General features: G+C 61.6%; 4 protein-coding genes across 11 annotated transcripts; 1 reads left to right on the top strand and 3 right to left on the bottom strand.

Moving 5' to 3' along the window:
- Positions 1 to 3,962: 3,962 nt before the first annotated feature.
- Positions 3,963 to 8,394, bottom strand: ZNF584 (zinc finger protein 584). Its single transcript, XM_036311445.1, has 3 exons — positions 8,152 to 8,394; positions 7,048 to 7,174; positions 3,963 to 5,608 (listed from the first exon to the last, which is right to left on the bottom strand). Exons 1-3 carry the CDS (start codon positions 8,167 to 8,169, stop codon positions 4,629 to 4,631), a joined length of 1,125 nt encoding a protein of 374 aa, XP_036167338.1. The 5' UTR covers positions 8,170 to 8,394; the 3' UTR covers positions 3,963 to 4,628.
- Positions 8,395 to 8,527: 133 nt separating this feature from the next.
- Positions 8,528 to 13,092, top strand: LOC118657435 (centrin-2). 8 transcript variants are annotated; one of them, XM_036311459.1, is made up of 3 exons: positions 8,528 to 8,664; positions 9,639 to 9,702; positions 10,212 to 13,092. In XM_036311459.1, exon 3 carries the CDS (start codon positions 10,257 to 10,259, stop codon positions 10,749 to 10,751), a length of 495 nt encoding a protein of 164 aa, XP_036167352.1. In that variant the 5' UTR covers positions 8,528 to 8,664; positions 9,639 to 9,702; positions 10,212 to 10,256; the 3' UTR covers positions 10,752 to 13,092. The 8 variants fall into 8 exon arrangements, with proteins under 8 accessions (XP_036167352.1, XP_036167349.1, XP_036167346.1 ...); XM_036311456.1 differs by having other exon boundaries at positions 10,115 to 13,092; XM_036311460.1 differs by having other exon boundaries at positions 8,586 to 8,664; positions 10,207 to 13,092.
- Positions 13,093 to 16,129: 3,037 nt separating this feature from the next.
- RNF225 (ring finger protein 225) lies at positions 16,130 to 18,371 on the bottom strand. The gene is made up of 2 exons (XM_036311449.1): positions 17,956 to 18,371; positions 16,130 to 17,665 (listed from the first exon to the last, which is right to left on the bottom strand). The coding sequence occupies exon 2, from the start codon at positions 17,652 to 17,654 to the stop codon at positions 16,686 to 16,688; it is 969 nt and encodes a 322-aa protein (XP_036167342.1). The 5' UTR covers positions 17,655 to 17,665; positions 17,956 to 18,371; the 3' UTR covers positions 16,130 to 16,685.
- Positions 18,372 to 18,581: 210 nt separating this feature from the next.
- On the bottom strand, positions 18,582 to 24,521 carry RPS5 (ribosomal protein S5). Its single transcript, XM_036311450.1, has 6 exons — positions 24,377 to 24,521; positions 23,653 to 23,761; positions 19,714 to 19,923; positions 19,454 to 19,582; positions 18,799 to 18,897; positions 18,582 to 18,702 (listed from the first exon to the last, which is right to left on the bottom strand). Exons 2-6 carry the CDS (start codon positions 23,758 to 23,760, stop codon positions 18,634 to 18,636), a joined length of 615 nt encoding a protein of 204 aa, XP_036167343.1. The 5' UTR covers position 23,761; positions 24,377 to 24,521; the 3' UTR covers positions 18,582 to 18,633.
- Positions 24,522 to 25,353: the final 832 nt, after the last annotated feature.

Raw genomic sequence — 25,353 nt, 5'->3', positions numbered from 1 at the left:
TGGGGTACTGCTACAGCAGCCAGAGCAGACTGCGACAGCAGAGATGAGGAAGGTCCCCCTCACGGGCATCTACAGAGCAAAATGATGTCTGCCCTCGTGAACCAGTTCAGTCTTACAAGACAAGGTATCAAACAGAGCACTGAGTTTCAGCCCTGCCCCTGCTTAAGTAATGTGGAGACGTGCCCGTTTATTCATACCTGTCACCAAACTGATTTGTTTACTGTGAGAAAACAGACTGACGCTTGCCCTGCTGACATGGGGTCCAGGCATGTCACATACCAGTGAAAAAATAAGCATTTTACCTCTGTAGCTGAACTATAAAAGGCAAGAAACACTATCGTTGTCAGTATCAATGAAGCCCTGAGCCCTTTTGGTATACTGGTATGTCTTTAACAAGCACAAATGCAGCCCTGATTTCAAACGTCCAGAGTGGGGTGGAGGGTTCGAATCCTCCCTGACATCGAGGCACAGAGGACACAGAAAGGGAGAGAATGACTCTTCACAGGGCAGTGAGTGCAGGGACTCATGACGAGAGGCCATCTTGGCTCGGCTGTTGAAGGGGTGTCACTGGGAGAGGCAGAGAGGACCAGGGAGGGGCAGGCACCCATGACAAGCTGAGGGAACCCAAAAAAAGTGTCCTGGGGCCAGGAGCTGCTGTGTGGCTTCTAGAACAGAATGTGGGGAGAGGACAGTCCCAGGACGGAGGCTGTGGCCATGGGCTGCTGGTGCTGGTTTGCCAGGTGAGGTTTTGGCTAACATGATGGCATTAGGGCGGGATAGCGAGAAGCTGGGGAAATTCCCGGGCAAGTAGAATGGGGAAACTGAGACAAGAAAATTAAGGCTCAACAGTTTGGGCAGTTTGCAGCCTGCCTGTGAACTGCAAGACCTTATCCTCCCTACGCAAGGGCATTTGAGAGCAAATGGCTTACACCCGAATCTCTTACTAGGAAATACACAGCTTAACTCACCCTGGCCTGGGAAAGCAGAGAACAAAGACCCAATTCATGTCACTTGTGGCAGCTAAACCCACGGACGGACGAAGTTGGGGAGCCAGTAACAAAAACTCCCATGAAGCCAGACAGACCGAAGATGAAACAGGCCAAAGAATAATCCAAAACTCCCCTATACACCCATGTTGGTGCATCAGCATATTAAAAATGCCCCTGTCCCGTCTGGCGTGGCTCAGTGGTCCGATTTCCTGTCGGGGCACATGCCTGGGTTGTGGGTTCGATTCCCAGTGTGGGGCGTGTGATCAATGATTCTCATCATTGATGTTTCTATCCCTCCCTTCGCTAAAATCAATAAATATATTTTTAAGAAATGCACTTGGCCATGGCTGGTGTGCCTTAGGGGTTAGAGTGTCGGCCAGCATACCCCAGGGTTGCAGATTCGATTCCCTGCGTTGCAGGTTCAATAGCCGGCACATTCCGGGGTGCTTGCGGGAGGCCACGGATCAGTGTGTCTCTCATGTAACGCACGTGGTGAAGTCTTTCCTACAAAATCAAGAGCCCATGCCCTACAGGTTGGGGTGAGGCCGACCTGCTCGGTGCCGGTCCCTGTTCAGTAACAGGATGAGTCCCGCCCAAACTGGCACCCTGGACGGGCCAAAGGGTCCACGCCACTGGCTTTGTTGAGGATGTCCCAGCATCACCATGGCAACGTGACTCTCCACCCGTCCCCCATCAGGTTGGCTGCTGTTGGAGCCCCAGGCAAACACCAGAAGGCAGATTCAGGGCAGGTGCGGAGGGCCCTTCACCCGGGTGCAGGGGCCGCCCTCCAAGACCTAGGCAGGGCCACCCCCACACACACACAGCGACTGAGCTCTATGACCAGTGTCACCAAACCCCACTTGCTCGGAGACCTGAGCTCCACCTGGCTCAGCGGGACTTTAATTTTTAAAAATATATTTTTGTTGATTTTAGAGAGGAAGGGAGAGGGAGAGAGATACACGTACCCATGATGAGAGTCATTGATTGGCGGCTTCCTGCATGCCCCCTACTGGGGATGGAGCCCGCAACCCAGGCACGTGCCCTGGCTAGGATTCGAATCGTGAACTCCTAGTTCATAGGCTGACACTCAACCACTGAGCCATGCTGGCCAGGCTTTAATTTTATTTTTAGTTTTTTAGAGAGAGAGGAAGGGAGAGAGAGAAACACCCACCGGCTGTCTCCTACATGCCCCCTGCCGGGTCTGAGCCCACAACCCTGGGCATGTATGTGCCCTGATGGGGAATCAAACCGGTGACCCCTTTTTCTTTTTTTTACTGATTTCACCGAAGGAGAGCGAGATAGAAACATCAATGATGAGAGAGAACCATGGATCGCCTGCCTCCTATACGTCCCCCACTGGGTATTGAGCCCGCAACCTGGGCCTGTGCCCTGACCAGGAATTGAACCCTGACCTCCTGGTTCATAGATTGACGCTCAACCACTGAGCCACACTGGCTAGGCTGGCGACCTCTTTGTGCATGGGTCTACGCTTAACCACTGACCCACACCCGGGCAACTCGGCTGGACTTTAAATATGCTCTCACACAGACGCCCAAGTTGGAGGCAGACGATTATTACACCCGGGGAAGACGCCTGAACAGGCTTAGAGGTAAACTCCCTGAATGCAAGCTCGTCTGGGGTTCTTCCCGTGTGGTCATCACTCTTCCCGCCATCAGCAGGACGTTAGGTCGCCAAAGGAGGAACGCACAAGGCCAGGGTGGGGCCGGATTACGAATTTATTCCATCACCCCGCACGCCCGGCGGCTGAGCCTGGCTGGCTCCGGCCCCCAGCGACGGGAGTGAGCGGCTTTTAAAGGACTTTTGGTGGGATTTCTCCTGGGAGGAGACTCCTTTGTGCAGACCCCGAGGGGAGAGAATGGAGTGTGGTCTCAGCAAAGGGAAGGTCCATAGTGAAATGGCCCGAGAAGCCAGTCCTGGGGTGGGGGGTGGGGTATCAATTGCTCCATCCAACCTGACAGAGGAGGGCGAGAAGCATCACCCTGGAGAGAGGCAGCCCCGGTGGTTTCCAGCCCAGCACATAGTAGGACGACGCTCCCAACACAGTGCCCACCAACAGGAAGCACTTCGGGGCCAGGGACACAGCGATGGGCAGCGTACAGTTTTGCTGAACTGACGTTCTACTTGCGGCGAAATGTCCAAAACGTTTTAAAGCAAAAGGCCCCACAAACCAGGACATCTGGATCTGCATGTTGATTCAAGCACTTCTCTCCCTGGAGCCCAGAAACAGGCAGCAAAAGCAGCGAAGGCCGTGGTGTGCAGATGCCAGGACCGCTGGGTCACACAGGCCGCGTCCCGGGTGAGGCCACGGGGTGAGCACGCCCAGCGGGGCGAGGAGAACCCAGGAGACTGCAGACACGTGGTGAGCGTGACCCTGGCCACAGGTCACAGGCCCGCCGTTGGGGGGGGGGGGCGGGGAGGGTTAAGCAACCCGCAGCTCCCGAAACCACAGCTGCTGGAACATCTGTGGAAGCCCCTTGAGAGCCCGCTCAGACCCCCTCCCCCCGTGTGCAGTGTCCCTGTGCCCCGTCTCTTCCCACAGGCCCTGCGGGTTTTGTGGTTTGTCTATCAGACCTACTGCCGCGTCCGAGTTCAGACGACACAGCTTCGGAGTGACTCTGGGAAGAGCCTCCTCTGGCCAAGGCTGCGGACCGAGCAGCGTCCCCGGAACCAGGGCCCTGGGAACACGTGGGCCATCCGGTAGCAGCTCCCCCATTCCTGATCCACCAGGAAACCTGACAGCCAGGCGACACCATTCACCACCAGGCCTCTGGGGTCTCCCTGCAGGTCTCAGGCCTGTGAGCCAGGCCGGCCAATCAGAGCTGTGCCCTGCCATCCGGCCGGCCCCCCAGGCAGGTGGACATCAGGGAGGCCGCTCCCTCTGTTCATGAGCCCAATCTCGTCCTTTATCCCCTCACAGAGAGACCAGGATCCCCAGGATTAAAGGTGACAAGGCCTTTTTTAAAAAATGGTTTTATTGATTTGAGAGAGAGAAAGGGAAAGGGAAAGAGAGAAACATCCATCGATGAGAGAGAACCATCGATCTACTGCCTCTCTTGCTGGGGATCCAGCCCGCAAACGGGGCACGTGTCCTGACTGAGAATCGGATCAACAACCTCTGGGTGCACGGGATGTCCAACCCCCTGAGCCGCACTGGCCAAGCCAACAACAAGGCCTCATTGCTGTGCCCTCCGGAGCAGTGTCAACAGTACGAGGGACCGTTCAGCTTCCCCGCACGCCCCAGTGGGCACTGCTTAGCGACCGTTGGCCACAGCGGGGCGATGCCCACACCTGAACCAGTCGGGACGTAACGCCCAATGTGGGCTCCAACACTCAGGACTCTGTTCTACACGGAGCAGGGAGCATGGAGGTCTGCTGTCCCTGAGCACACTGGGCGGCAGATGCCACCTTGGGGAATGCCGGATGGCAGCGGCCTGGGCAGGTCAGCGTGCAGCACAGCTCCCGGAAGCTTCCCGCACACGCGACCCCTCCCGGCGGGGTGTGGGGTGTGCCTGGCTCACCTCTCAAACGGCTTCTCTCCTCAACCTCCTCCCTGGAGAGAGACCTTCCGCGTTGAGCAAGGTGCCGGCTGTGGCAAAAGGCCTTCCCACATCCCGGCCGCTACGACCCTGCTCCCGTGTGGACTTTCTTGTGCTGCAGGAGCGTGGAGCTGTGTTTGAAGGCTTTGCCGCACTCCGCACACTCGTGGGCCCGCTGCTCCGTGTGGAACTGCTGGTGCCGGTTGCGGTAGGACCTGGTGGTGAAGGTCTTCCCGCACAGGCCGCACTCGTAGGGCCGTTCGCCGGTGTGGGCCTTCCCGTGCTGGTACAGGCCGGAGCGCGTCACGTACGCTTTCCCACACTGCGTGCACGCGTAAGGCTTCTCTCCAGTGTGAACTCTCTGGTGGAGCACGAAGCTCTGGCTGTACTTAAAGAACTTCCCACATTCCCGGCACTCGTAGGGCCTGTCTCCGACGTGCACCTTCCGGTGCCGGATGAGGGTGGACAGAACGCTGAAGGCTCTGCCGCACTCGCCGCAGGCGTAGGGCCTCTCCCCGGTGTGGATCCTCCGGTGCAGCACGAGGGCGTCTTTGCGGCTGAAGGTTCTCCCGCACTCGCCGCAGCCGAAAGGTCTGACGCCCGTGTGCACCTTCTGGTGCTTCCTCAGTTTCGACGGGTAGCTGAAGGCCTTCCCGCACTCGTGGCACACGTGGGGCGTTCCTCCCGTGGGGCTCTTCCTGTGACCAGCCGGGGCCCCGTTCTCCCCGGGGGCATCTCCGCCTTTGGGGCACCCGCAGGGTCTCTCCTCACAGCGAGTTACCAGGTGGCCGAGGAGCGCGGAGGCCTCCGGGAAGGCTGTCCCGCAGCCGCTGCACCTGACTCCCTGCTGCTGGCGCCGGGAGCCGGGTGGCAAGGGCTCCCGGTGCCCCGTGCTGCTGTGTGGCCTCCCCTCACCGAGGGTGCCCTGGTGCCGGGGGCGGCCGGGCGGGGCAGGGCCGTCCTCCTCAGGCTCCCCTTGCCCAGGGTGCCTCTCTGGCAGGTGGACTCTGCAGCTCCTCACCTGCGGAGGGGCCTCCGGGTCGTCCAGTCTCCGGGGACACCCTGAAACAGCAAGGTCAGGTGCCAACAGCTGGGAGAGAGGGAGGAGGCACCTCCACCCCCATGTGCGTTCGACGCGCCCGGACAGGAGCCGCGACGGCCAGGAGGCGGCTGGGGACTGTTTGGGGGAGAAAGGGGCGAGGAGCAGGGCGGGGAGCGGGGTCTCCGCATCGCGCCCCTGCAGCAGGCTTCCCGCGGGGCCCGAGCTGCCGGTGACAGTGAGCTCTGCGAGAGGCTGCGTCTACGCCGAGGAAAAGACGGCTGAGCACAGGGAAGGGGCAATGACAGGGCGCAGAGGCAGAGAGGCAGGTCATGGGGCCTGGCCAGGGGAGAGGAGAAAGGAGGTGGGAAATGCCAGTGCACCAGACCCCGCAGCCAGCAGGCTGAGGTCCACCCCGAGAACGAGGCACCTCCGGCCCCACCGGCCGAGACCAGGACCCTCCCGGCTCCCGCTGTGCTGACCAGTCTCGCCCACCATGATGGGTACCCAGGGCTCCGCTTCACCCTGCAGTTGGGCCACCACATGGAACCCCGAAGGCACAAATCCTAGGAGACAGTGTAAGAGGACCCCCTCCCCACAAGTGAAGGCTGACCCAGCTGGCCACACACCCCAGGAAGCTCATGTCGCCATGGCAACCAGAAGGAACCTGAGTCTTAGAAAAGAAACCTCCCCCGTATATTTAAACATTCACTGAGGCCCGGCCAATGTCGCTCAGTGGTTGAGCATCGACCTAAGAACCAGGAGGTCCGGTTCGACTCCCAGTCAGGGCACAGGCCCGGTCACAGGTTCGGTCCCCAGGGTGGGCCGTGCAGGAGGCAGCCAGTGGATGATTCTCTCTCATCAATGACCTTTCTTTCTCTCTCTCTCTCTTTCTCTCTCTCCCCCTTCCTCTCAGAAAACAATAAAAATATATATTTTTAAAAAATTATAGAACAGCCCAAGCTGGTTTGGCTCACTGGATAGACCGTCGGCCTGTGGACTCAAGGGTCCCGGGTTCGATTCCAGTCAAGGGCATGTACCTGAGTTGCGGGCACATCCCCAGTAGGGAGCGTGCAGGAGGCAGCTGATCTATGTCTCTCATCGATGTTTCTAACTCTCTATCCCTCTCCCTCTCCCTTCCTCTCTGTAAAAAAATCAATAAAATATATTTTTAAAGAAATTACAGAACAGCTAAATAAATGGAAAGACATGTCATGTCCGTGGCTCAAGCCTGGCCCGGGGAGGGCCCTAGCGAATTCCTTTAGTTGGAAGAAGGCAAAACCCGGCGCAAGAGGCCATGGCTTCCGCAGGGTCACGGAGGGCGGCCGAGAGGCGGAGACCAGCCCACGCCCAGGGCCCGCCCCTGCCCTGGGCACCAACCCCGGGGCTTTAGGAGGAACAGGAACCCCGTGGGGAACAGCCCTTGGCGGGCCAGTGTGCGGGCGGAGCCTGAGGGCCTTACCCAGCGAGACGGTGAGCGCGAAGTTCTCCAGCATCACCTCCCGGTACAGGCTCCTCTGCGTGCGGGTGAGGAGCGTCCACTCCTCCCGGGAGAAGTACACGGCCACGTCCTCGAAGGTGACCGGGCCCTGTGGGGTGGCGTCCACTCAGCCTGGGGGTCCACAGCGGCCAGAAAAGCCAGCCCGAATGCAGACCAGGGGGTCCCGACCTGTCTGGCCGTGCCCCCCCTAAGCACCTCTAAAATCCTGATACCCACTCCCCCCTCCCCATAGCATATAATTCTTATTATTCAAAAAATGAACTGTTGCCCTGGCCAGTTTGGCTCAGCGGATAGAGCATCGGCCTGCGGACTGAAGGGTCCCGGGTTCGATTCCGGTCAAGGGCATGTACCTGGGTTGCGGGCACATCCCCAGTGGGGGGCGGGCAGGAGGCGGCTGATCGATGTTTCTAACTCTCTATCCCTCTCCCTTCTTCTCTATGAAAAAAAAATCAATAAAATATATTAAAAATAATAATAATACAAAGTGATATGGAAAAAATAGTAAACAAAGTTTCAAAACATAACAGAGATCTGATGTGCATAAATATGCCACAATATACGTTTATAAACTGTCCATGAGGCCCCAGAGCCATAAGAAATGCAAAAAACTCACTGTTAATAACTCAATTCTCCAGTTGCCCCCCTTAAACACCAAACTGCCCCCCGTGGGGCGTCTGTGGGGCGATGGGGACCCCTGATGTCGACGGGACACATCCAGCCCCGGACTTGGGGGTCCGAGCCCTGCTCCGCCCTTCCCTTTGCGCCCCAACACCCCCCCGACCCTGCACCCGCCAGGAGCACCAGCCGCACCCCATCTGCTGCCACCAGGCCCCCCGGATCCAGGGGTCACCCCTTAGAGCCCAGCCTTCTCTCTCCGGCACCAGAACCTGGTCTGGGGTCCCCCCACCCCCAGGCGACCTTTGCGCCCACCAGGCACCCAGCCCCGCGCCCCGCTCCCCGTCCGCGCTCCACGGCCAGAGAGACAGCGCGGAGAGCAGCCGCCCTCCGCCCCTCCCAGCCTGGCTCCCTCCTGGGCTCATCGGAACCGGACCCCCTGCCGCTCACCCGCGCCTCCTCGGCCATCGGAACCTGTGGGCGCAGCGTGGCTCGGAGCGCGTCATCCGCGGGGAGCGGGGCGCCGCGGGCGGGGAGCCGTCTCCGGAGGCGCGGGGGACGCGGCCTGACGCAGACGGGGCCGCCCTTCTCCTTCGCCGCCCGCGGGTCCGCCACACACTCTCCGGGAGACCGCACGGACGCGCCGCCGGAGCCACCGGAAGTCCCGCCCCGGCCGTGCTGCGGCCGCTTCAAGCTCGCACTCCATTTCCCAGCGCCCCACGCGGGGCCGCTCGCTTGTTGCCACGGCGACAGGGGAGCGCGCTCCCAGCCGCGGCTGGACGCACCGGAACTACATTTCCCACAGTGCCTCGCGGGGCGACCGTGACGTAGCAACCGACAACGGCCGGGAAAGGGGCGTTTCGGAGGGAGCCGCGCTAGACGCTTCGCTCCGTTACTACGGACCCACTCGGGGCGGCGGAGCAGGTTGCTGCGCGGCCGCCGGCGTCCGGGACACGGGAGCGGGTGAGGCGAGCGAGCGGGGCGGCCCCACGGCGACCTGCGCGCCCGGGGCCTGGCCGGTGGCGGGGTTAGCGAGGCGGGGGCTCGGGCGGGGAGAACGGCGGCGGCGGCGGGTCTGAGAGGGGCGGGAGGGGCAGGGACCCGGCGTGGAGTTGAGGGGACGGGGGGTTTCCTTTTTCATTTTTTAAAAATATTTATTTTTATAGATTTCAGAGAGGAAGGGAGAGGGAGAGAGAGAAACATCCCTGATGAGAGGGAATCAGGGAGCGGCCGCCTCCCGCGCGCCCCCTACCGGATCCAACCGCCACCCGGGCGCGTGCCCCGAGCGGGATCCAACCGTGACCTCCGGGTTCAGAGGTCGAAGTTCAACCGCTGAGCGACTCCAGCTGGTCCTAATTAATTAATTATTTTAAATATTATTTTCAGCCCTGACCGGTGTGGCCCAGCGGATGGAGCGTCGGCCTGCGGACTGGACGGTCCCGGGTTCGATTCCGGTCAAGGGCATGTACCTTGGTCGCGGGCACATCCTTAGTGGGGGGGGTGCAGGAGGCAGCTGATCCATGTTTCTAACTCTCTATCCCTCTCCCTTCCTCTCTGTAAAAAATCAAAATATATTTTTTTAAAAATAAAAAATATTATTTTTATTGATTTTATTTTTTTATTGGTTTCAGAGAGGAAGGGAGAGAGAGATAGATAGAAACATCAATGATGAGAGAGAATCATGGATCGGCTGCCTCCTGCACAGCCCCTACTGGGGGGCATCGAGCCCGCAACCCGGGCCTGTGCCCTTGACCGGAATCAGACCCGGGACCCTCCAGTCTGCAGGCCGACGCTCAATCCATTGAGCCACACCGGCTAGGGCTGGTCTTAATTTTTTATTTATTGATTCTTAGAGAGAGAGACATACACACACACACACGGATTTGTTGCATCTTCATACGCATTCATTGGTTGGCTCTTTTCTGTGCCCTGAGCAGGGATCGAACCCACAACCTCGGCGTACTGGGAAGACGCTCCCGCCAGCGGCAATACTCAGCCAGGGTGAGCGGAGGTGCTTTGTAGGGTGCTCCCCAGTCCAAGCCCCGCCCAGCCTGCCAGCCTCAGTTTACCCATCGGTCATCCTGGACACCTCCGCTCCCTCTGAGGAGAAGGGGGGAGCTGGAGGGGTCCCAGGAGCCTGAGGGGGAGGCCATGTGGCCAAGAGGATGGCTCTCTCCTGAGTCCTCTGGGCATCACCCGCCTGGTGAGGTCCCCTCCTCGGGCCTGGGGGCCCCTGTGCACCGTGGGTACACAGCAGGTGCCCAGTAAACACCAGTGGGTCAAAGCGTCCCCCTTCCTCTGCCGCGTCCTTTCCCAGAGGCTGAGCCCTTCCCAGGTCTAGGCCGCCCCTCAGTCCTTCCTGCGGGTTCTCGGCTTGGGCACACCCCTCCCTCCTCTGTTACCTTTCTCCCAGGCCCCGAAGAGACGCAGCCTCCTTGCTGGGCCTGGGCCTTGGGCTGGCTCCCCTTAACCCGCCTCCCTGGCCCCCTCGGCCGCCTGTTCCAGGGCAGAGCAGACTCGGGTCCCCAACGGCCTCCGGCTTTCAGAAGGCAGACATGGCAGCGGCGTCCTCCCAGCGCAAGAGGGCGAGTCCCAAGCCCGAGCTGACCAAGGAGCAGATCCAGGAGATCCGGCAGGCGTTCGACCTCTTTGACACAGATGCCACTGGGACCATCGACGTCAAGGAGCTGAAGGTGGCGATGAGAGCCCTGGGCTTTGAGCCCAAGAAAGAAGAGATTAAGAAAATGATCGGTGACATTGACAAGGAGGGGACCGGGAAGATGAACTTCAATGACTTCCTGACGGTGATGACGCAAAAAATGTGCGAGAAAGACACCAAGGAGGAAATCCTGAAGGCGTTCAAGCTCTTCGACGACGACGAGACCGGCACCATCTCCTTCAACAACCTGAAGCGCGTGGCCAAGGAGCTGGGCGAGAACCTCACGGACGAGGAGCTGCAGGAGATGATCGACGAGGCCGACCGCGACGGCGACGGGGAGGTCAGCGAGCAGGAGTTCCTGCGCATCATGAAGAAGACCAGCCTCTACTGAGCCTCCTCCTCTCCTCTCTCCTCTCCCCTCCTCTCCTCTTCGCTGGGAGCACCGTTCCCGTGAGCGTCTTCTCCTCTCCTCGCTGCGAGCACCGTTCCCGTGAGCGTCTTCTCCTCCTCGCTGCGAGCACCGTTCCCGTGAGCGTCTTCTCCTCCTCGCTGGGAGCACCGTTCCCGTGAGCGTCTTCTCCTCTTCGCTGGGAGCACCGTTCCCGGGAGCGTCTTCTCTCCTCTTCGCTGGGAGCACCGTTCCCGGGAGCGTCTCCTCCTCTTCGCTGGGAGCACCGTTCCCGTGAGCGTCTTCTCCTCTTCGCTGGGAGCACCGTTCCCGTGAGCGTCTTCTCCTCCTCGCTGCGAGCACCGTTCCCGTGAGCGTCTTCTCCTCTTCGCTGGGAGCACCGTTCCCGGGAGCGTCTCCTCCTCGCTGCGAGCACCGTTCCCGTGAGCGTCTTCTCCTCTTCGCTGGGAGCACCGTTCCCGGGAGCGTCTCCTCTCCTCGCTGGGAGCACCGTTCCCGGGAGCGTCTCCTCCTCTTCGCTGGGAGCACCGTTCCCGTGAGCGTCTTCTCCTCTCTTCGCTGCGAGCACCGTTCCCGTGAGCGTCTTCTCCTCCTCGCTGGGAGCACCGTTCCCGGGAGCGTCTTCTCCTCTCTTCGCTGCGAGCACCGTTCCCGTGAGCGTCTTCTCCTCTCTTCGCTGGGAGCACCGTTCCCGGGAGCGTCTTCTCCTCCTCGCTGGGAGCACCGTTCCCGTGAGCGTCTTCTCCTCTCCTCGCTGCGAGCACCGTTCCCGTGAGCGTCTTCTCCTCCTCGCTGGGAGCACCGTTCCCGGGAGCGTCTTCTCCTCTCTTCGCTGGGAGCACCGTTCCCGGGAGCGTCTTCTCCTCTCCTCGCTGGGAGCACCGTTCCCGGGAGCGTCTTCTCCTCCTCGCTGGGAGCACCGTTCCCGTGAGCGTCTTCTCCTCTCCTCGCTGCAAGCACCGTTCCCGTGAGCGTCTTCTCTCCTCTTCGCTGCGAGCACCGTTCCCGTGAGCGTCTTCTCCTCTTCGCTGCGAGCACCGTTCCCGTGAGCGTCTTCTCTCCTCTTCGCTGCGAGCACCGTTCCCGTGAGCGTCTTCTCCTCTCTTCGCTGGGAGCACCGATCCCGTGAGCGTCTTCTCCTCTCCTCGCTGGGAGCACCGTTCCCGTGAGCGTCTTCTCCTCTCCTCGCTGGGAGCACCGTTCCCGGGAGCGTCTTCTCCTCTCCTCGCTGGGAGCACCGTTCCCGGGAGCGTCTTCTCCTCTCCTCGCTGGGAGCACCGTTCCCGGGAGCGTCTTCTCCTCTCTTCGCTGGGAGCACCGTTCCCGGGAGCGTCTTCTCCTCTCTTCGCTGGGAGCACCGTTCCCGTGAGCGTCTTCTCCTCCTCGCTGGGAGCACCGTTCCCGGGAGCGTCTTCTCCTCTCTTCGCTGGGAGCACCGTTCCCGGGAGCGTCTTCTCCTCTCTTCGCTGGGAGCACCGTTCCCGGGAGCGTCTTCTCCTCCTCGCTGGGAGCACCGTTCCCGTGAGCGTCTTCTCCTCTCCTCGCTGCAAGCACCGTTCCCGTGAGCGTCTTCTCTCCTCTTCGCTGCGAGCACCGTTCCCGTGAGCGTCTTCTCCTCTTCGCTGCGAGCACCGTTCCCGTGAGCGTCTTCTCTCCTCTTCGCTGCGAGCACCGTTCCCGTGAGCGTCTTCTCTCCTCTTCGCTGCGAGCACCGTTCCCGTGAGCGTCTTCTCCTCTCCTCGCTGGGAGCACCGTTCCCGTGAGCGTCTTCTCCTCTCCTCGCTGGGAGCACCGTTCCCGTGAGCGTCTCCTCCTCTTCGCTGGGAGCACCGTTCCCGGGAGCGTCTTCTCCTCTTCGCTGGGAGCACCGTTCCCGTGCCCGCTGCTGTGCGGACCTGGCTTTTGGGAGCACAGATGTTTCTTCCCCACTAACCTCCCTGCACAGCTTTAGTAACAACCTCACACCCGCTTTCAGCTTTTGCAACTGTTCTCGGAAAAGTTCTTTGTGAGGTGACCTGCTGCTTCCGTTAATTCTCCGGAAAAGAACAAGAGCTCATCGGAGGGCTCACCCACCCGCCGTTCCGCCTTGTGCTGCTTCCCTCTGGCATGAGCCCACCTTATGGCGCCACAGAAAGACGTCGCAGGCAGACACACGTCGTAACTTTGTCACCACAGACAGCAGGCATCTCTACGACGGTTCTGGTTTGAATCGACACCTGAGTGCAGCTTTCTCTTTTAAAAGATCCAGTGAACTCTCTCACTTGCAATTGAATATTTTTTTCCTATGTTTTGTGTTAAAATAAAGCCTAAAAAAAAAAAAAAACATTCCCCGTGCAAGTGGAGTGTTTAATGGGCCTTCTTTACTGCGGCCCATTTTACAGAAAGAGAGAACCAAAGCCCCAAGTCCAGGCCTCTCAGGCACCCTACCAGGACCTGCGCTTTGGGGGTTCAGAGGACCTGGGGGGAGGAGCAAGCCTGGGACAGGTGTGGGGGGCGGTGCCCAGCAAGGAGGAGTAGGCAGAGGGAGAGCTGGGTGGGCACAGCTCCAGGCGGCCACAAAGGCTGTGAGGCGAGCATGGGGCCGGGAGGCAGGGCAGGCCCCATGACCCGGGCCCCCATGATCCGGGCCCCAGGCTGGTTTCAGCAGCTCCTTTGTTTCCGGCGCAGTGGGCGGGCGGGTGGGCATCGAGGTAGCAATCAGCAGCCGGGGATGCCCAGCAGTCCCCGGCTCTGTCATCAGCCCCATTTTACAGGAGGAGAGACTGAGGCCACAGGCTCCCAGCTGGGAGGGTGGAGAAGCCCAGCTTCCTTGTAGCCCCCAGGAGGAAGCTGGTTAGCGGAGGGAGGGGCCAGCCCCCCCTGGACCCTCAGCCACCACCTCACTGGTCCAGTTACCCCGAACTCAGTGCCACCTGTCATCTCCCTGAGTGTCCTTGAAGATACAGCGCTGAGGTCTCTTCCTCCAGGCAGCCTTCCTTGAACACACTCAGGCAGAGAGCATCATCTTTTGCTCTTCTGTGAACTGCCAGTCAAGGGTCCCTTTCTGGTCCCCCGGCTGGACCCATCCCTGGCAGGTCTGTCCCCTCCTGGGGCGCAGGAGGGAAGGGATGACGAGGGCGCTGTCTGGGACTCGATATAAACTAGATAATGGCCCCCACAGATGTGCAGACCCCGATTCCTGGGATCTGATACCTTCATGGCAAGATGGGCCTGTGGACGTGGTTGAGGGGAGAGTGTGCTGGCTAGTCGGGGTGGGCTCACTTCGTCGCAAGCTTTTTATTTAGTTTTTTCTGTTAATCCTCACATGAGGATATTCCACTGATTTTTAGAAAGAGTGGAAGGGGAAAGGAAAGACAGAGAAACATCGATGTGAGAGAGAGATGCATCGATTGGTTGCCTCCTGCACGCCCCCTGACCAGGGCCAGGGACCTGCAACCAAGGTACGTGCCCTTGACCAGAATCGAACCCAGGACTCTTCAGTTCATGGTCCAACGCTCTATCCACTGAGCCACACCGACCAGGGTCAGAGAGAGATACAGAGATACTACCCTGCAGCCGGGAGGACAGGCATTCACCCCTGGAGCCCCTGGGAGGAACGGACCTGTGATCACCTGGACTTCAGTCAGGGGAGACCGATTATACACGTCTGCCTGCAGAACTGCGAGGCCCTGCGTGTTGTTCTCAAGAACCGAGTTGGCAGAAGGATGTGGCAGCCGCCAGAGAATACGGCACATCACCAGCCTTGCTCCTGCCTGACCGGCCCCTCCCTGCGGGCTGGGCTCCAGTGACGGGGTCACGCAGGTATGGGACTGGGACTGGTCTGGGAAGACACTCCCTCGGTGCCCTGCTGCTCCCGGCTCCAGGCTTTCCCCCGGGAAGCGGCAGCTCCCATCCACAGGAGCTCCGCCAGCTGCCAGGTCAGGGTGGCGGGCGGCCAGCGGGGGGGGCCCAGTGTCCACAGGCATCCTGGGCGGCTCCCTGGTCCCCTGCGAGGCTGTCCCTCCCTCCCTCCCTGTGTGCCAGCTGCCGAGGACCCAGTGTCAACAAATCAAACGGGAGCCTTCAGCCCCATGGAAGTCACGTTGGAAAACGCTGGGTGCCCACGGCTGGCGTGGCTCGGGGGCTGAACGTTGACCTATGAACCAGGAGGTCACGGTTCCAGCCTCAGTCAGGGCACATGCCCGGGTTGTGGGTTTGATTCCCCGGTGTGGGCCGTGCAGGAGGCAGCCAATCCGTGATTCTCTCTCATCATTGATGTCTCTATCTCTCTCTCCCTCTCCCTTCCTCTCTGAAATCAATAAAAATATATTTTAAAAAAGGAAAAGCCAGGTGCCCACCCGCAACACACAGCACCCCAACCCTGGGCCTGGGGTGGGGCAGGTGACTGGAGTTTAGCTGGTGCAGAGGTGGCTGCCATCTACTCTGCTGTGACTAAGCCAGGAAGACTTCTGAGAGGAGGAGGCCGGGAACCCTAGGGCTGCCCGCCCTGGAGGCGGCTGTCCACAGGGAGGACCTAGTCTGCACCTGGGGGCCCAACAGGGATGCCAGGAAGGGGCACAGCTGGCCCCAAGGAACGAATAAATGGAGATGGGGTGATAGGGGCTCCGGTGGCCAGGGAGGCCCCGGAACAACCCCCCCAAATCAGGCGGCACTGACCCAGAGGGCAACTCTGGCCTCGTTGAGCCTGGTGACACGGCGGCCCCAGACTCTGGAACCCGGCCGCCCCGGCTCAGTGGCTGAGCACCGACCTGTGAACCAGGAGGTTCAGTTCCTGGTCAGGGCACGTGCCCCGGTTTGCAGGCTCAATCCCCAGTGGGGGGGCCTGCAGGAGGCAGACGATCAGTGGTTCTCATTGTTGATGTTTCTCTCTCTCTGAAGTCAATAAAAAAAATATATAAAGAAGCCAGGACCCATGGGGGACGTTGAGGCCTCCCTCTTGGCAACTCGGTACTCAGCACCCAGCTGGATGCAGCCACTGGTTGAATCCTGGATGTGCCCTGACCGGGGATCGAACCCCCAACCCTGGCGTATTGGGAGGGCTTCTAACCGAGCTCCCCGACCCGGCAGCGCTGTGAGCCCGTCTTGGAGGCTCAGGCCCGTCTGTCCTCCCAGGCCTGGACCCAGCCAGGGGCGCAGGGCGGCAGCCCAGGACCGGCCCTGACACAGCTGGAGCCACTCGCCCAGCTGCAGGCGGCAGAGAAGACAAACCCCCACCTGACACCTGGCAGGTCAGCCCTGTGCGCCCAGGTGGGGCGTTTCCAGCAGATGGCATCTGCCTCCCCCCGCCCCCCGCCCCCCCCCCCCCAGCCTCCTGCTCCCCAGGGCTCTGAGGAGGGCGGGGTGCACTCCGTGGGGCCCGTGTGAGGATCAGGGTTGGGGTGCCACTGGCAGGCCCCCTGCAAGGGGCGTCCCACAGGGATACGGACCAGGTAGCCCACTTAGGGCGCCTCTCAGCAGTCTTTTATTTTAAGCTTCTCCTGAGGAGACGTTTCCATTGGTTTTTAGAGAGCAGCAGGGAGAGGGAAAGAGAGAGAAACATGGAACTGGTTGGGCCTCCTGCACACGCCCCGGGGGGCACCCCGACAGGAGCCTGCACACCAGGTGCGCGCCCTGGACCGCTGACCAGAGTCAAACGCGGGTCCCTGCAGTCCGCGCGCCCAGGCTCTGTCCACTGAGCCGAGCCGCCAGGGCCCGCTGGGTCTTTGTAAAGATGGGGTCCGGGCGCCCCCCGCTGGATGCCCGCGGGGGTCGGGGTTACTTCCTGGGGCGCTGTGTCCGGTGGCGGTGACCCCACCAGGCCTCGCTCTGGAGACATGATCCCTGCGGCGCCGGGAGGGGCGGGGGCGAGGGGCTGGCAGGGCCCCCGGGAGGACGCGAGGTGCCCGGGACAGGAGCCCGGATCTGCCGGAGGCGCGTCTACCGCGCCCCCCACACCCGCCTCCTGCCCCGAACCCAGCCGGGGCCGCCCTCGCCTTCCCACGCGCGGTCCCGCACTCCCTCCGCCTCCGCCGGGTCCTCTGGGTCCCCGGGGGGCTCCGGCGTGTCCTCCGCGGCCCCGGGCAGCGTGGCGTCCAGGTCACGGCCGGTGGGGCCCGGCGTCCAGGCGGGGGTCCAGGGCGCCCCGGGCTCGGGCCGCGCGGGGAGCCAGGAGAAGCCGGGCGCGGGGGCGAACGCCACGAACTGCGGCCGCGCGGGGGCGGCGCGCGGGATGAGGAAGAAGATGTAGACGCCGGAGACCACCAGGCCGGCGGCCACGAGCGCGGCGAGCGCCACGGCGGCGTTGAAGGCCCAGGTGGGGCTGTCCAGGGTCAGGCGGCGCGACAGCGGGCGGCCGAGGCGCAGCGGCGGCGGCGGCGGGGGCGGCGGGCGCGCGGCGCGGGTCTTGCGGGGCCCGGGCGCGGACGGCGGGCGCAGGTAGAGGAGCCCGCGGCGCCGGTCGAAGCGCACGGAGCCCTGGCGCGCGGGCGGGGCGCGGGCCTCGCTGGGCAGCAGGCCGACCTGCGTGGGCAGCGCGGGCAGCCCCCCGCGCGGGGCCAGGCGCGTGGGAGCGCGGCACACCGGGCAGGCCACCGCCTCGCCGCCGCCCGCCGTGGCCAGCGACAGGCGCGCCAGGCACTCGAGGCAGAAGACGTGGCCACAGTCCAGGCGCTTGGGCAGCTTGAAGGCGCCGTCGAAGGGCGACACGCAGATGAGGCACTCGACGGGGGACGCGGGCGGCAGGATGGGGGACGCGCCCGGGCTCGCGCCGCCATCCCCGTCCTCCTCCTCGTCCTCGGTCTCGCCCTGGTCCGGGGACCGGGGCGCGGAGAGCGCGCCCGGGGAGCTGGGGCCGGAGCCCGGCGAGACCCGCGGGCGGCGCAGCCAGGGCGGCCTGGGGCAGGGCATCCGGACCGGGCCTGCGGGGAAGGCGGCGGGAGGATGGCGGCTCTGGGTGCCGCGGGGGCCCCCCTCAGATGGGAAAATTGAGGGGTTCTGCAAAGGGTTGGGGGTGGGGGCGAACCCAGGGGTCAGGGCGGGTTATGCCCCGGGGACGGGGGCTGAGGGGCTGACAAGCGTGGGGAGGGGGGTTCCCAGAGCCGGACCCACAGGCCCCGGGCGCACAGGGACCCAGGGGGGACCCCAGGGATGACGCCCACAGCAGGGGAAGGGCCACCACCGAGACCCCGGGGCGCCGGCGGCTTCCTACCTGCGGAGCCTCCTCCCTCGGCCGGCAGGTCAGCTTTGACCCGTCCCTGGCCCAGTGGCCAAGGGACACCGAGCGCCCCGCCCCGTGGGAGGTACCCCGAGGCGGAGTCACGCCCTCGGGTTCCGGTCTGACTCGTTGGACCGCCCGTCACGCCCACCGGCCGGATGTCTGGGGGCGGCGGGCAGGTGATGGCCCAGGGCCCTCAGGTGAGCGATGCCCTCAGCACCTCCTGGCGGACTCCCCACCCGGAGGCATCGGTGCAGGGAAGCGGGAGGCAGTGCCCCCTGCAGGCCGCCGGAGGGCAGGATGGGGACCAGCCCGAGGGACTGGAGTCTGCGGGCGGGAGGCAGCCGACCCTCCGGAGACTGCACAGCCGGCAGAGGAGCAGGAAGTGGCCGCAGCCGCACCCACCAGCCCCCTCCCCCCACCAGGGGCACCTCCGTGAGGACAACCCCGCCCCCACTTCCAACGGGCGGGACACTCCCGGTGGCGGGCACCCTGGCTGCCATGGTCCTGAGTCAGTGCTTCCCTGGGGAATCCCGGCCCCAAGATGTGCCAAGAATGTGGTCAGCTCTCAGGACTTGGGGACCCCCGCTCCCGCGACCCCCAAGGACAGACAGCGCAAAGGCAGGCAGTGCTGCCCGAGGGCAGAGGGTTTATTAGAGCCGCAGCCGGGGATCAGCGGTTGGACTTGGCCACGCGCTCCAGCTCGTCCTTCTTCTTGATGGCGTAGGAGTTGGAGGAGCCCTGCGGGAGGCACGGGGTTAGCTCCGGGGGGTTAGCTCCGGGCGGGCAGGACCCCCTCCCGCCCCCCCCACACACACACACAGCGTCCTCACCCACCTTGGCCGCGTTGATGAGCTCATCTGCCAGGCACTCGGCAATGGTCTTGATGTTCCGGAAGGCAGCCTCGCGGGCGCCCGTGCACAGCAGCCAGATGGCCTGGGGAGCACAGGGGTCGGCTAAGCCCGGGGCAGAGGACACCCCACACCAGGCAGGGCCGGGCCATGGCCCCCAAGGAATGCTGGCGACCACACTGCCGCTCAGGAGGCAAGCCGCCAGGTCTGGGGTCAGACTGGGGCCACTAAAGTGCAGACACAAAGGGTCCCCGACTCCTGGAGACCTGCCATGACAGGGGTGCTCCCGGCCTGGACCCTGGGTTGAAAATGAGCAGCTAGAGCACTGGGGACGGCTGCATACACAGGACAGAGGGAGCCCAGACTGGGAGGTAGTGGGAATAGAACGTCCATGTTCTCTGAGAACGTCAACTGATCCTCCAATGGTCCAAGAAACACACACAGTGACAAAATATACACCAGACTCAGCCCAATGCCGCCCCAAAGGTCCAGAGCTGGGATCTGCCCTGCACGGCCAGGAATCCAGGAAGGCTTCCCGGAGGAAGTGACACTCCAAGCAAAGCATGCGGCTGGGCGAACCTTCCCACTGGCCGGCCCCTGCCCCGGGCAGGACTCCTCTGAGGCCGCAAGCCCAGGCCCACCTGGTTCACCCGGCGCAGGGGGGACACGTCCACAGCCTGCCGCCGCACGGTCCCAGCGCGCCCAATGCGGGTCGAGTCCTCCCGGGGGCCGCTGTTGATGATGGCGTTCACCAGGACCTGCAGGGGGTTCTGGGAGAGGGGAGCCAATGAGCCAAGGCAGGCGGGACCGTCCATGGTCACCCCAAACCCTGAAGGCCCCCCCCCCCCCCCCCCCCCCCCCCCCGCGCACTGTGGGCGGCGGCTCTGCCCGGCCCGCCTACCTCGCCCGTGAGCAGGTGGATGATCTCGAAGGCGTGCTTGACGATGCGCACGGTCATGAGCTTCTTGCCGTTGTTGCGGCCGTGCATCATCATGGAGTTGGTGAGGCGCTCCACGATGGGGCACTGCGCCTTGCGGAAGCGCTTGGCCGCGTAGCGCCCGGCGCTGTGGGGCAGGTACTTGGCGTACTTCTCCTTCACCGCGATGTAGTCCTGGGGCAGAGGCAGGGACCCGTCAGGGCAGGGGGGACCAGGGGCCCGGGCGACCACGCAGGTGGCCCCTCGCCGGCGGGTCTGGCTGTGCAGCGGGAGGGGGCAGGTGGAGGACGAGAGAGAACGCCCCACACTCCCCGCTGTTTCCAACGTGCACCTCAAACTGCACAGGGACGTTCTGAGTTGGACGCTGTGGGGCTCGGGGCTGTGCTGTGCTGAAGGAACCCTCTAACTTCTGAGACGGTGCTGGTTTTTTAAAACACGTTTTTATTAGTTTTAGTGAGAGGAAGGGGAAGGGAGACTAAGAAACATCGATGTGACCGATAGAAACACTGATGGGCTGCCCCCTCGTGCTCCCCACCCGGGACTGAGCCCCAAACTCGGGCCTGTGCCCTGACCAGGAAGCAACCTGGTGCATGGGCCACACCAGCCAAGGCTCAAAATGTGTTCTTTTTTCTTGTTTTTTAATGGATTGATTTTAGAGAGAAGGAAGGGAGAGAAACACTGATTTGTGGTTCCACTTATCTATGCATTCATCGGTTGATCCTTGTCTGAGCCCTGGCTGGGGATCAAATCCGCAACCTTGGCACAAGATGCTCTAACCAACTGAGCTACCTGGGCAGGGCCCAAACCGTGGTTTTAAGAATCACACAGGCCAAAACTGGTTTGGCTCAGTGGACAGAGCATCGGCCTGCGGACCAAAGGGTCCCAGGTTCGATTCCGGTCGAGGGCGTGTACCTTGGTTGTGGGCACATCCCCAGTGGAGGATGTGCAGGAGGCAGCTGATCGATTCTTCTCTCTCATCAATGTTTCTAACTCTCTATCTCTCTCCCTTCCTCTCTGTAAAAAAATCAATAAAATATATTAAAAAAAAAAAAAAGAGAATCACACAGAAGTCCTTCCTATACATACATTTCCCAAGAAAATGTCTAGAAAACACGAAAATGTTGGGGAGGGGTTGGGACCAGGAACTGTTGTGTCCTATGAAACACGCCCCAGGCCTCTGACTCACACATGAGGACACGGCCCAACAATGCTTTTCTAACGACACAAGCAGCGCTGGCATCTCAGCGGATGGAGTGTCAGCCCGATACCCAAGGGTGAGGGTCCGATCTCTGTTCAGGCCTCAAACAGGAACCAACCAATGAATGAACTGGAACAGCCGGCCAGCATGGCTCAGTGGCTGAGCATCAATCAATGAACCAGGAGGCATTGGATCAATGATTCTCTCTCATCATCGATGTTTCTCTCTCTCTCCCCCTTCCTCTCTAAAATCAATAAAAATATGTTTTAAAAAAATTGGCACAATTGATGTTTCTCTCTCTCAAGCCAATAAAAGTTTCAAAACATAATAAAAATACAAGCAGTAACAGGGAAAGGACAGGGGATGAGGAGGCTGGTGTCTACTGCACGAGGCAGGTGACCGGTGGGCGTGTCCATGTCTCCGCCGGGCAGGTGACCCTGCGGACACAGCCGTCCCATCGAGGGTCTGGTTCACGGGCCCCGGCCCAGGGCAGAGAGAACCCGGGGCCACGATGACACCTGCTTCCCGTGAGGGCACCAGGGAAAAGTGAAGACAGGCGTAACATTTTTCACGGGTTGTACACACACATGACAGAGACCACAGGCGACCCAGAGGCTGAAGCACTTGCTATGTTGTCCTTTGAGTTTGCAGACCTGCAACGTCGTCCATGAAGGAAAACGATCCCCAAGACATTCAGAGTGAAAAAACGGGGCCGAGTTCTCCAATAGGCAGAGGGCGCCTGGGCCCCAAATACACGCAGAGGCAACAAAAATGCTTCTTTTAAAACGAGAAGGGGAGTTCTGCCCGGCTTGGCTCAGTGGATAGGGCATCAACGGGCAAACTGAAGGGTCCCAGGTTCGATTCCAGCCAAGGGCACATGCCTGGGTTGCAGGCTTGATCCCCAGTGGGGGGGGGGGGGGGCGTGCAGGAGGCAGCCAATCAATGATTCTCTCTCATCATTGATGTTTCTATCTCTTCTCCCCTCCTCTCTGAAATCAATAAATATATTAAAAAAAAAAAATAACGAGAAGGGGACACAATAAATATAATCCCACCTGGACTTCATTCATCTCCGTACAAACGCAATCACAAAGCAGTTTTTGTTTTGTTCTGTGAAGGGCCCACAGAAGCGATGCCGAGGCCAAGCGGACAATGTATGGGGGTGAGGCCTCCCATTTCCAATCTCAAAACCCAGTGCAGCTGCAGCAAACAGACCGTCAGGCGTGAGGACAGTCAAACGGAAAGAATCAAAGGGGCGGGAATCACTCTGGCCCGTGGGCTCAGAGTCTTGGTCCGATTCCAGGTTAAAGGCACCAGGTTCCCCGGCCCCGGTTGGGGCACGTGTGGGAGGCAGCCAATCGATGTCTCTCTCACTTAGATATTTCTCTCTCTCTCTCCCTTCCGCTCTCTCTAGAAATCAACGGAGGAAATATCCTGGGTGAGGATTTTTTTAAAAAAATAAGAACAGTGCAGGAATTCAAGGGCGCCACATCCATTCAACAGGGGAAATACCCTTTAACAAACGTTGCTTGTAAACATGCGTGTAGAGCATAAAACAGGTTTAAACTACAAACAGCCTATGGCCCAAGTTTGTTAAATAAAATGGGCAGAACTGACAAATAAAATGAGGTGCTGGGACAAATGGACCTCCACATGCAAAACAATGATGTTGGACCCTTGCACTTTAAAATGGTTGCCATGGTGATGTCTGGGTTATGTGTATTTTACTAAAAAACTGCAGCGCCCTGGCCCCAGGCTCAGCCGGCTGGACTGTCCGCTGGCACCAAAAGGCTGTGGCTCAGGCCCTGGTGGCGGCATGTGCAGCAGGCGACCCGTGGGCATTCCCTTCTCCCTCCAAAATCAGTGAGCAGCCCGGCCGGGGGGCTCAATGGTTGAGCGTTGACCTATGACCCAGGAGGTCAGGGTTCCACTCCAGGTCAGGGAACAGGCCCGGGTTGCAGGCTCCATCCCCAGTGTGGGGGCGCGCAGGAGGCGGCTGATTGATGATTCTCTCTCATCATTGATGTTTCCCTCTTCCCCTCTGAAATCAATAAAAAATATATATTTTTTTTAATTTTTATTTTTAAAAATATATTTTATTGATTTTTACAGGGAAGATGGGAGAGGGATAGAGTTAGAAACATCCATGAGAGAGAAACACCGATCAGCTGCCTCCTGCACACCTCCTACTGGGGATGTGGCCGCAACCCAGGTACATGCCCTTGACCGGAATCGAACCCGGGACCCTCCAGTCCGAAGGCCAATGCTCTATCCACTGAGCCAAGCCGGTTCGGCATAAAATATATTTTTATTGATTTCAGAAAGAAAGGGAGAGAGAGAATGAAACATCAATGAGAATTATTGATCGGCTGCCTCCTGCACGCCCCCTACTGGGGACCGCGCCTGCGACCCAGGCCTGTGCCCTGACCTGGAATCGAACCCAGGACCTTTCAGTCCCACTGGGCCAAACCGGTCAGGGCAATAAAAACATATTTTAAAAAAATAACAATAAAGTCAACAAGCATATCCTTTGGTTAGTATTAAAAAACAGGAAACTGTAGCAGCCTCTGTTCAGGACACGGGGGTGTGGTCCAGGCGTCTCCCGTCCACCTGTCACTTCAGCTCACGGCCAGCAGGGCAGCTCCACGTTCCGAGTGACCCCCCGGGAGGCCCCCCGCGCGCCCCCCACCCCGAGCCCCGCTCACCTGCAGGGAAATGTCATTGATCTGCACGTCGTCGGTGCTCCACTTGCCGAAGAGCTTGATGTCGGGCGTCTCCGCCACCGCGGGGGCGGCCGTCTCCCACTCGCTCATCCTGGGGGCACAACCGCAGGGCCCGCTCACCGCCTGGCACCCCGGAAGCCACGAGGTGTCCGGGCCGCTGCTCCACGTCCTGAGCCCCGAGGGACCCCTCCAGGGTCAACCAGGAGGAAGCGCCTGCCCCCCAGGAACCCCGGGTCCACCCTGCTGGGCTGTTCAAACCCAAACCCCGGGGTTCAGGGGGTCCGCGCCCCCGGGAGAGTCCTCAGCCAGGACCCCGCTCCCCCATCGGCAGCACCGACACGTGATCTGCCATCGAGGATCCCCGCGCAGAACCAGGCCGAGCCGACGGGCCGTGTCGGGCGCGAACGGGCACGAGGACTAATCCGTGTGCAGATCGGAGGGTGCACCGCGCACCTCGGGATAACGGGGGGCCCCCGTGTCAGCGCGGGAGGCAGGGGCGCACCCACTAGCCGCTGCCCGGCAGCCAGCAAAGCGACGGCGGCGGCCGGGCGCCCACGACTTCCCCGCGCCTCCCCGGGTCCGTCCGCACGTTTTCGGGAAGAGAGGCGAGGGCGCCCCAGGGCACCCCCAGGCCTCGCGGCCGACCCGTGGCTCCCCGGGAGACTCTGTTGCGCTCATCCGACCCCCGACCCCGCGGCGGCCTCACCTTAGGGCTCAGCCGGTGCGTTTGGGGCGTCTCGGTCGCTCGGCGCGGACCACGCGCTCCGCTGACACAGACAGGAAGAGGCCGCGGGCCGCGGGCCTACGCTTTTAACAGGGACGAACACTTCCGGGTCACCGGGCTGTACTTCTGAACCAATCCGGACCAAGCAGATAAAGGCTCTCTTGACGAACGCGGCATGCGTCAATTCCGGACGCATGCGCACAAGCAGAAGCGTGCCCACCAGACGGCCTGGCGGAAGTCGGACCTCTAACTCTTGCCCGGCCTTGAGGGATCCTGCGCACGCGCGGAGGCCTCCTTGAGGCCAGCGCCGCCATGTCTACTGAGGGCAGATGTCCCGCCAGGGTTCGCCGCTGTGTTCGGCCGCTGATTTCACGTCCCACCTGCTGCAGGTTTCGAGCGCGGCCAGTCGGTTCGGCACCGTCTCGTTTTCCGTGATGTCCGCTCCGCCGGCACGCACGCGCCAAGGGCTCGGGCGGCGGCGTGGGGTCCAGTGATGACGACCGCCCTCCGCTGGTCCCGGCCGCCGGGCGCCACGCGTGCGGCCACTTCCTCCCCGCCCCCGACACTCGCGAGCTCCGGGCTGCTGCGGGCCTGCGTCCCAGGAGGAGACATCGTTCAGTTCGGCCTCACCCATCACCCGTCCGGGGCCCCCCCATCGCTTCTCCTCTACCCCCGTTACCACGCGCGGGCGGAGGCCGGGGAGGGGCGCTGTCCTGTGGCCTAGGGCGGCGCCCAGACGGTTGCCTAGGGAACAGCCCCCACGCCCTGGGGTCGGTCCGGAGCCGGAGTTGACGCTGAGCTGAGGTCGCTGGACGGGTGCAGGGAGTCGGCGTGGTGGAGGGTCCCCGACCTCTTTGCAGCCATACCCAGTGACCCCCACCCTCACCCTCACCCCATCTGTTAGGCGCCTCTGGCCTGGGGTGGGCATCTGGTGGAGCCTGGGGCCCCCCACCTCCCGG

This window comes from Myotis myotis, unplaced genomic scaffold (assembly GCF_014108235.1).
Source record: "Myotis myotis isolate mMyoMyo1 unplaced genomic scaffold, mMyoMyo1.p scaffold_m19_p_55, whole genome shotgun sequence".
In the NCBI taxonomy this organism is placed as follows: domain Eukaryota; kingdom Metazoa; phylum Chordata; class Mammalia; order Chiroptera; family Vespertilionidae; genus Myotis; species Myotis myotis.
The sequence above is the reverse complement of the archived record's forward strand: the minus strand, read 5'-3'. Positions and strand labels throughout refer to the sequence as shown.

Bases quoted from the DNA above. Each gene is read 5' to 3' on its own strand.
- RPS5 (XM_036311450.1), bottom strand. From the start codon at position 23,760: ATGAGCGAGTGGGAGACGGCCGCCCCCGCGGTGGCGGAGACGCCCGAC. The intron at 18,898-19,453 runs GTGGGCCTGGGC...TGTGCTCCCCAG, and splicing joins CCCTGCGCCGGGTGAACCAG to GCCATCTGGCTGCTGTGCAC. The intron at 18,703-18,798 runs GTGGGTGAGGAC...TGCCTCCCGCAG, and splicing joins AGCTCATCAACGCGGCCAAG to GGCTCCTCCAACTCCTACGC.
- LOC118657435 (XM_036311459.1), top strand. From the start codon at position 10,257: ATGGCAGCGGCGTCCTCCCAGCGCAAGAGGGCGAGTCCCAAGCCCGAG.
- ZNF584 (XM_036311445.1), bottom strand. The intron at 5,609-7,047 runs GTAAGGCCCTCA...TTGCTGTTTCAG, and splicing joins CGCGCTCACCGTCTCGCTGG to GGTGTCCCCGGAGACTGGAC.
- RNF225 (XM_036311449.1), bottom strand. From the start codon at position 17,654: ATGCCCTGCCCCAGGCCGCCCTGGCTGCGCCGCCCGCGGGTCTCGCCG.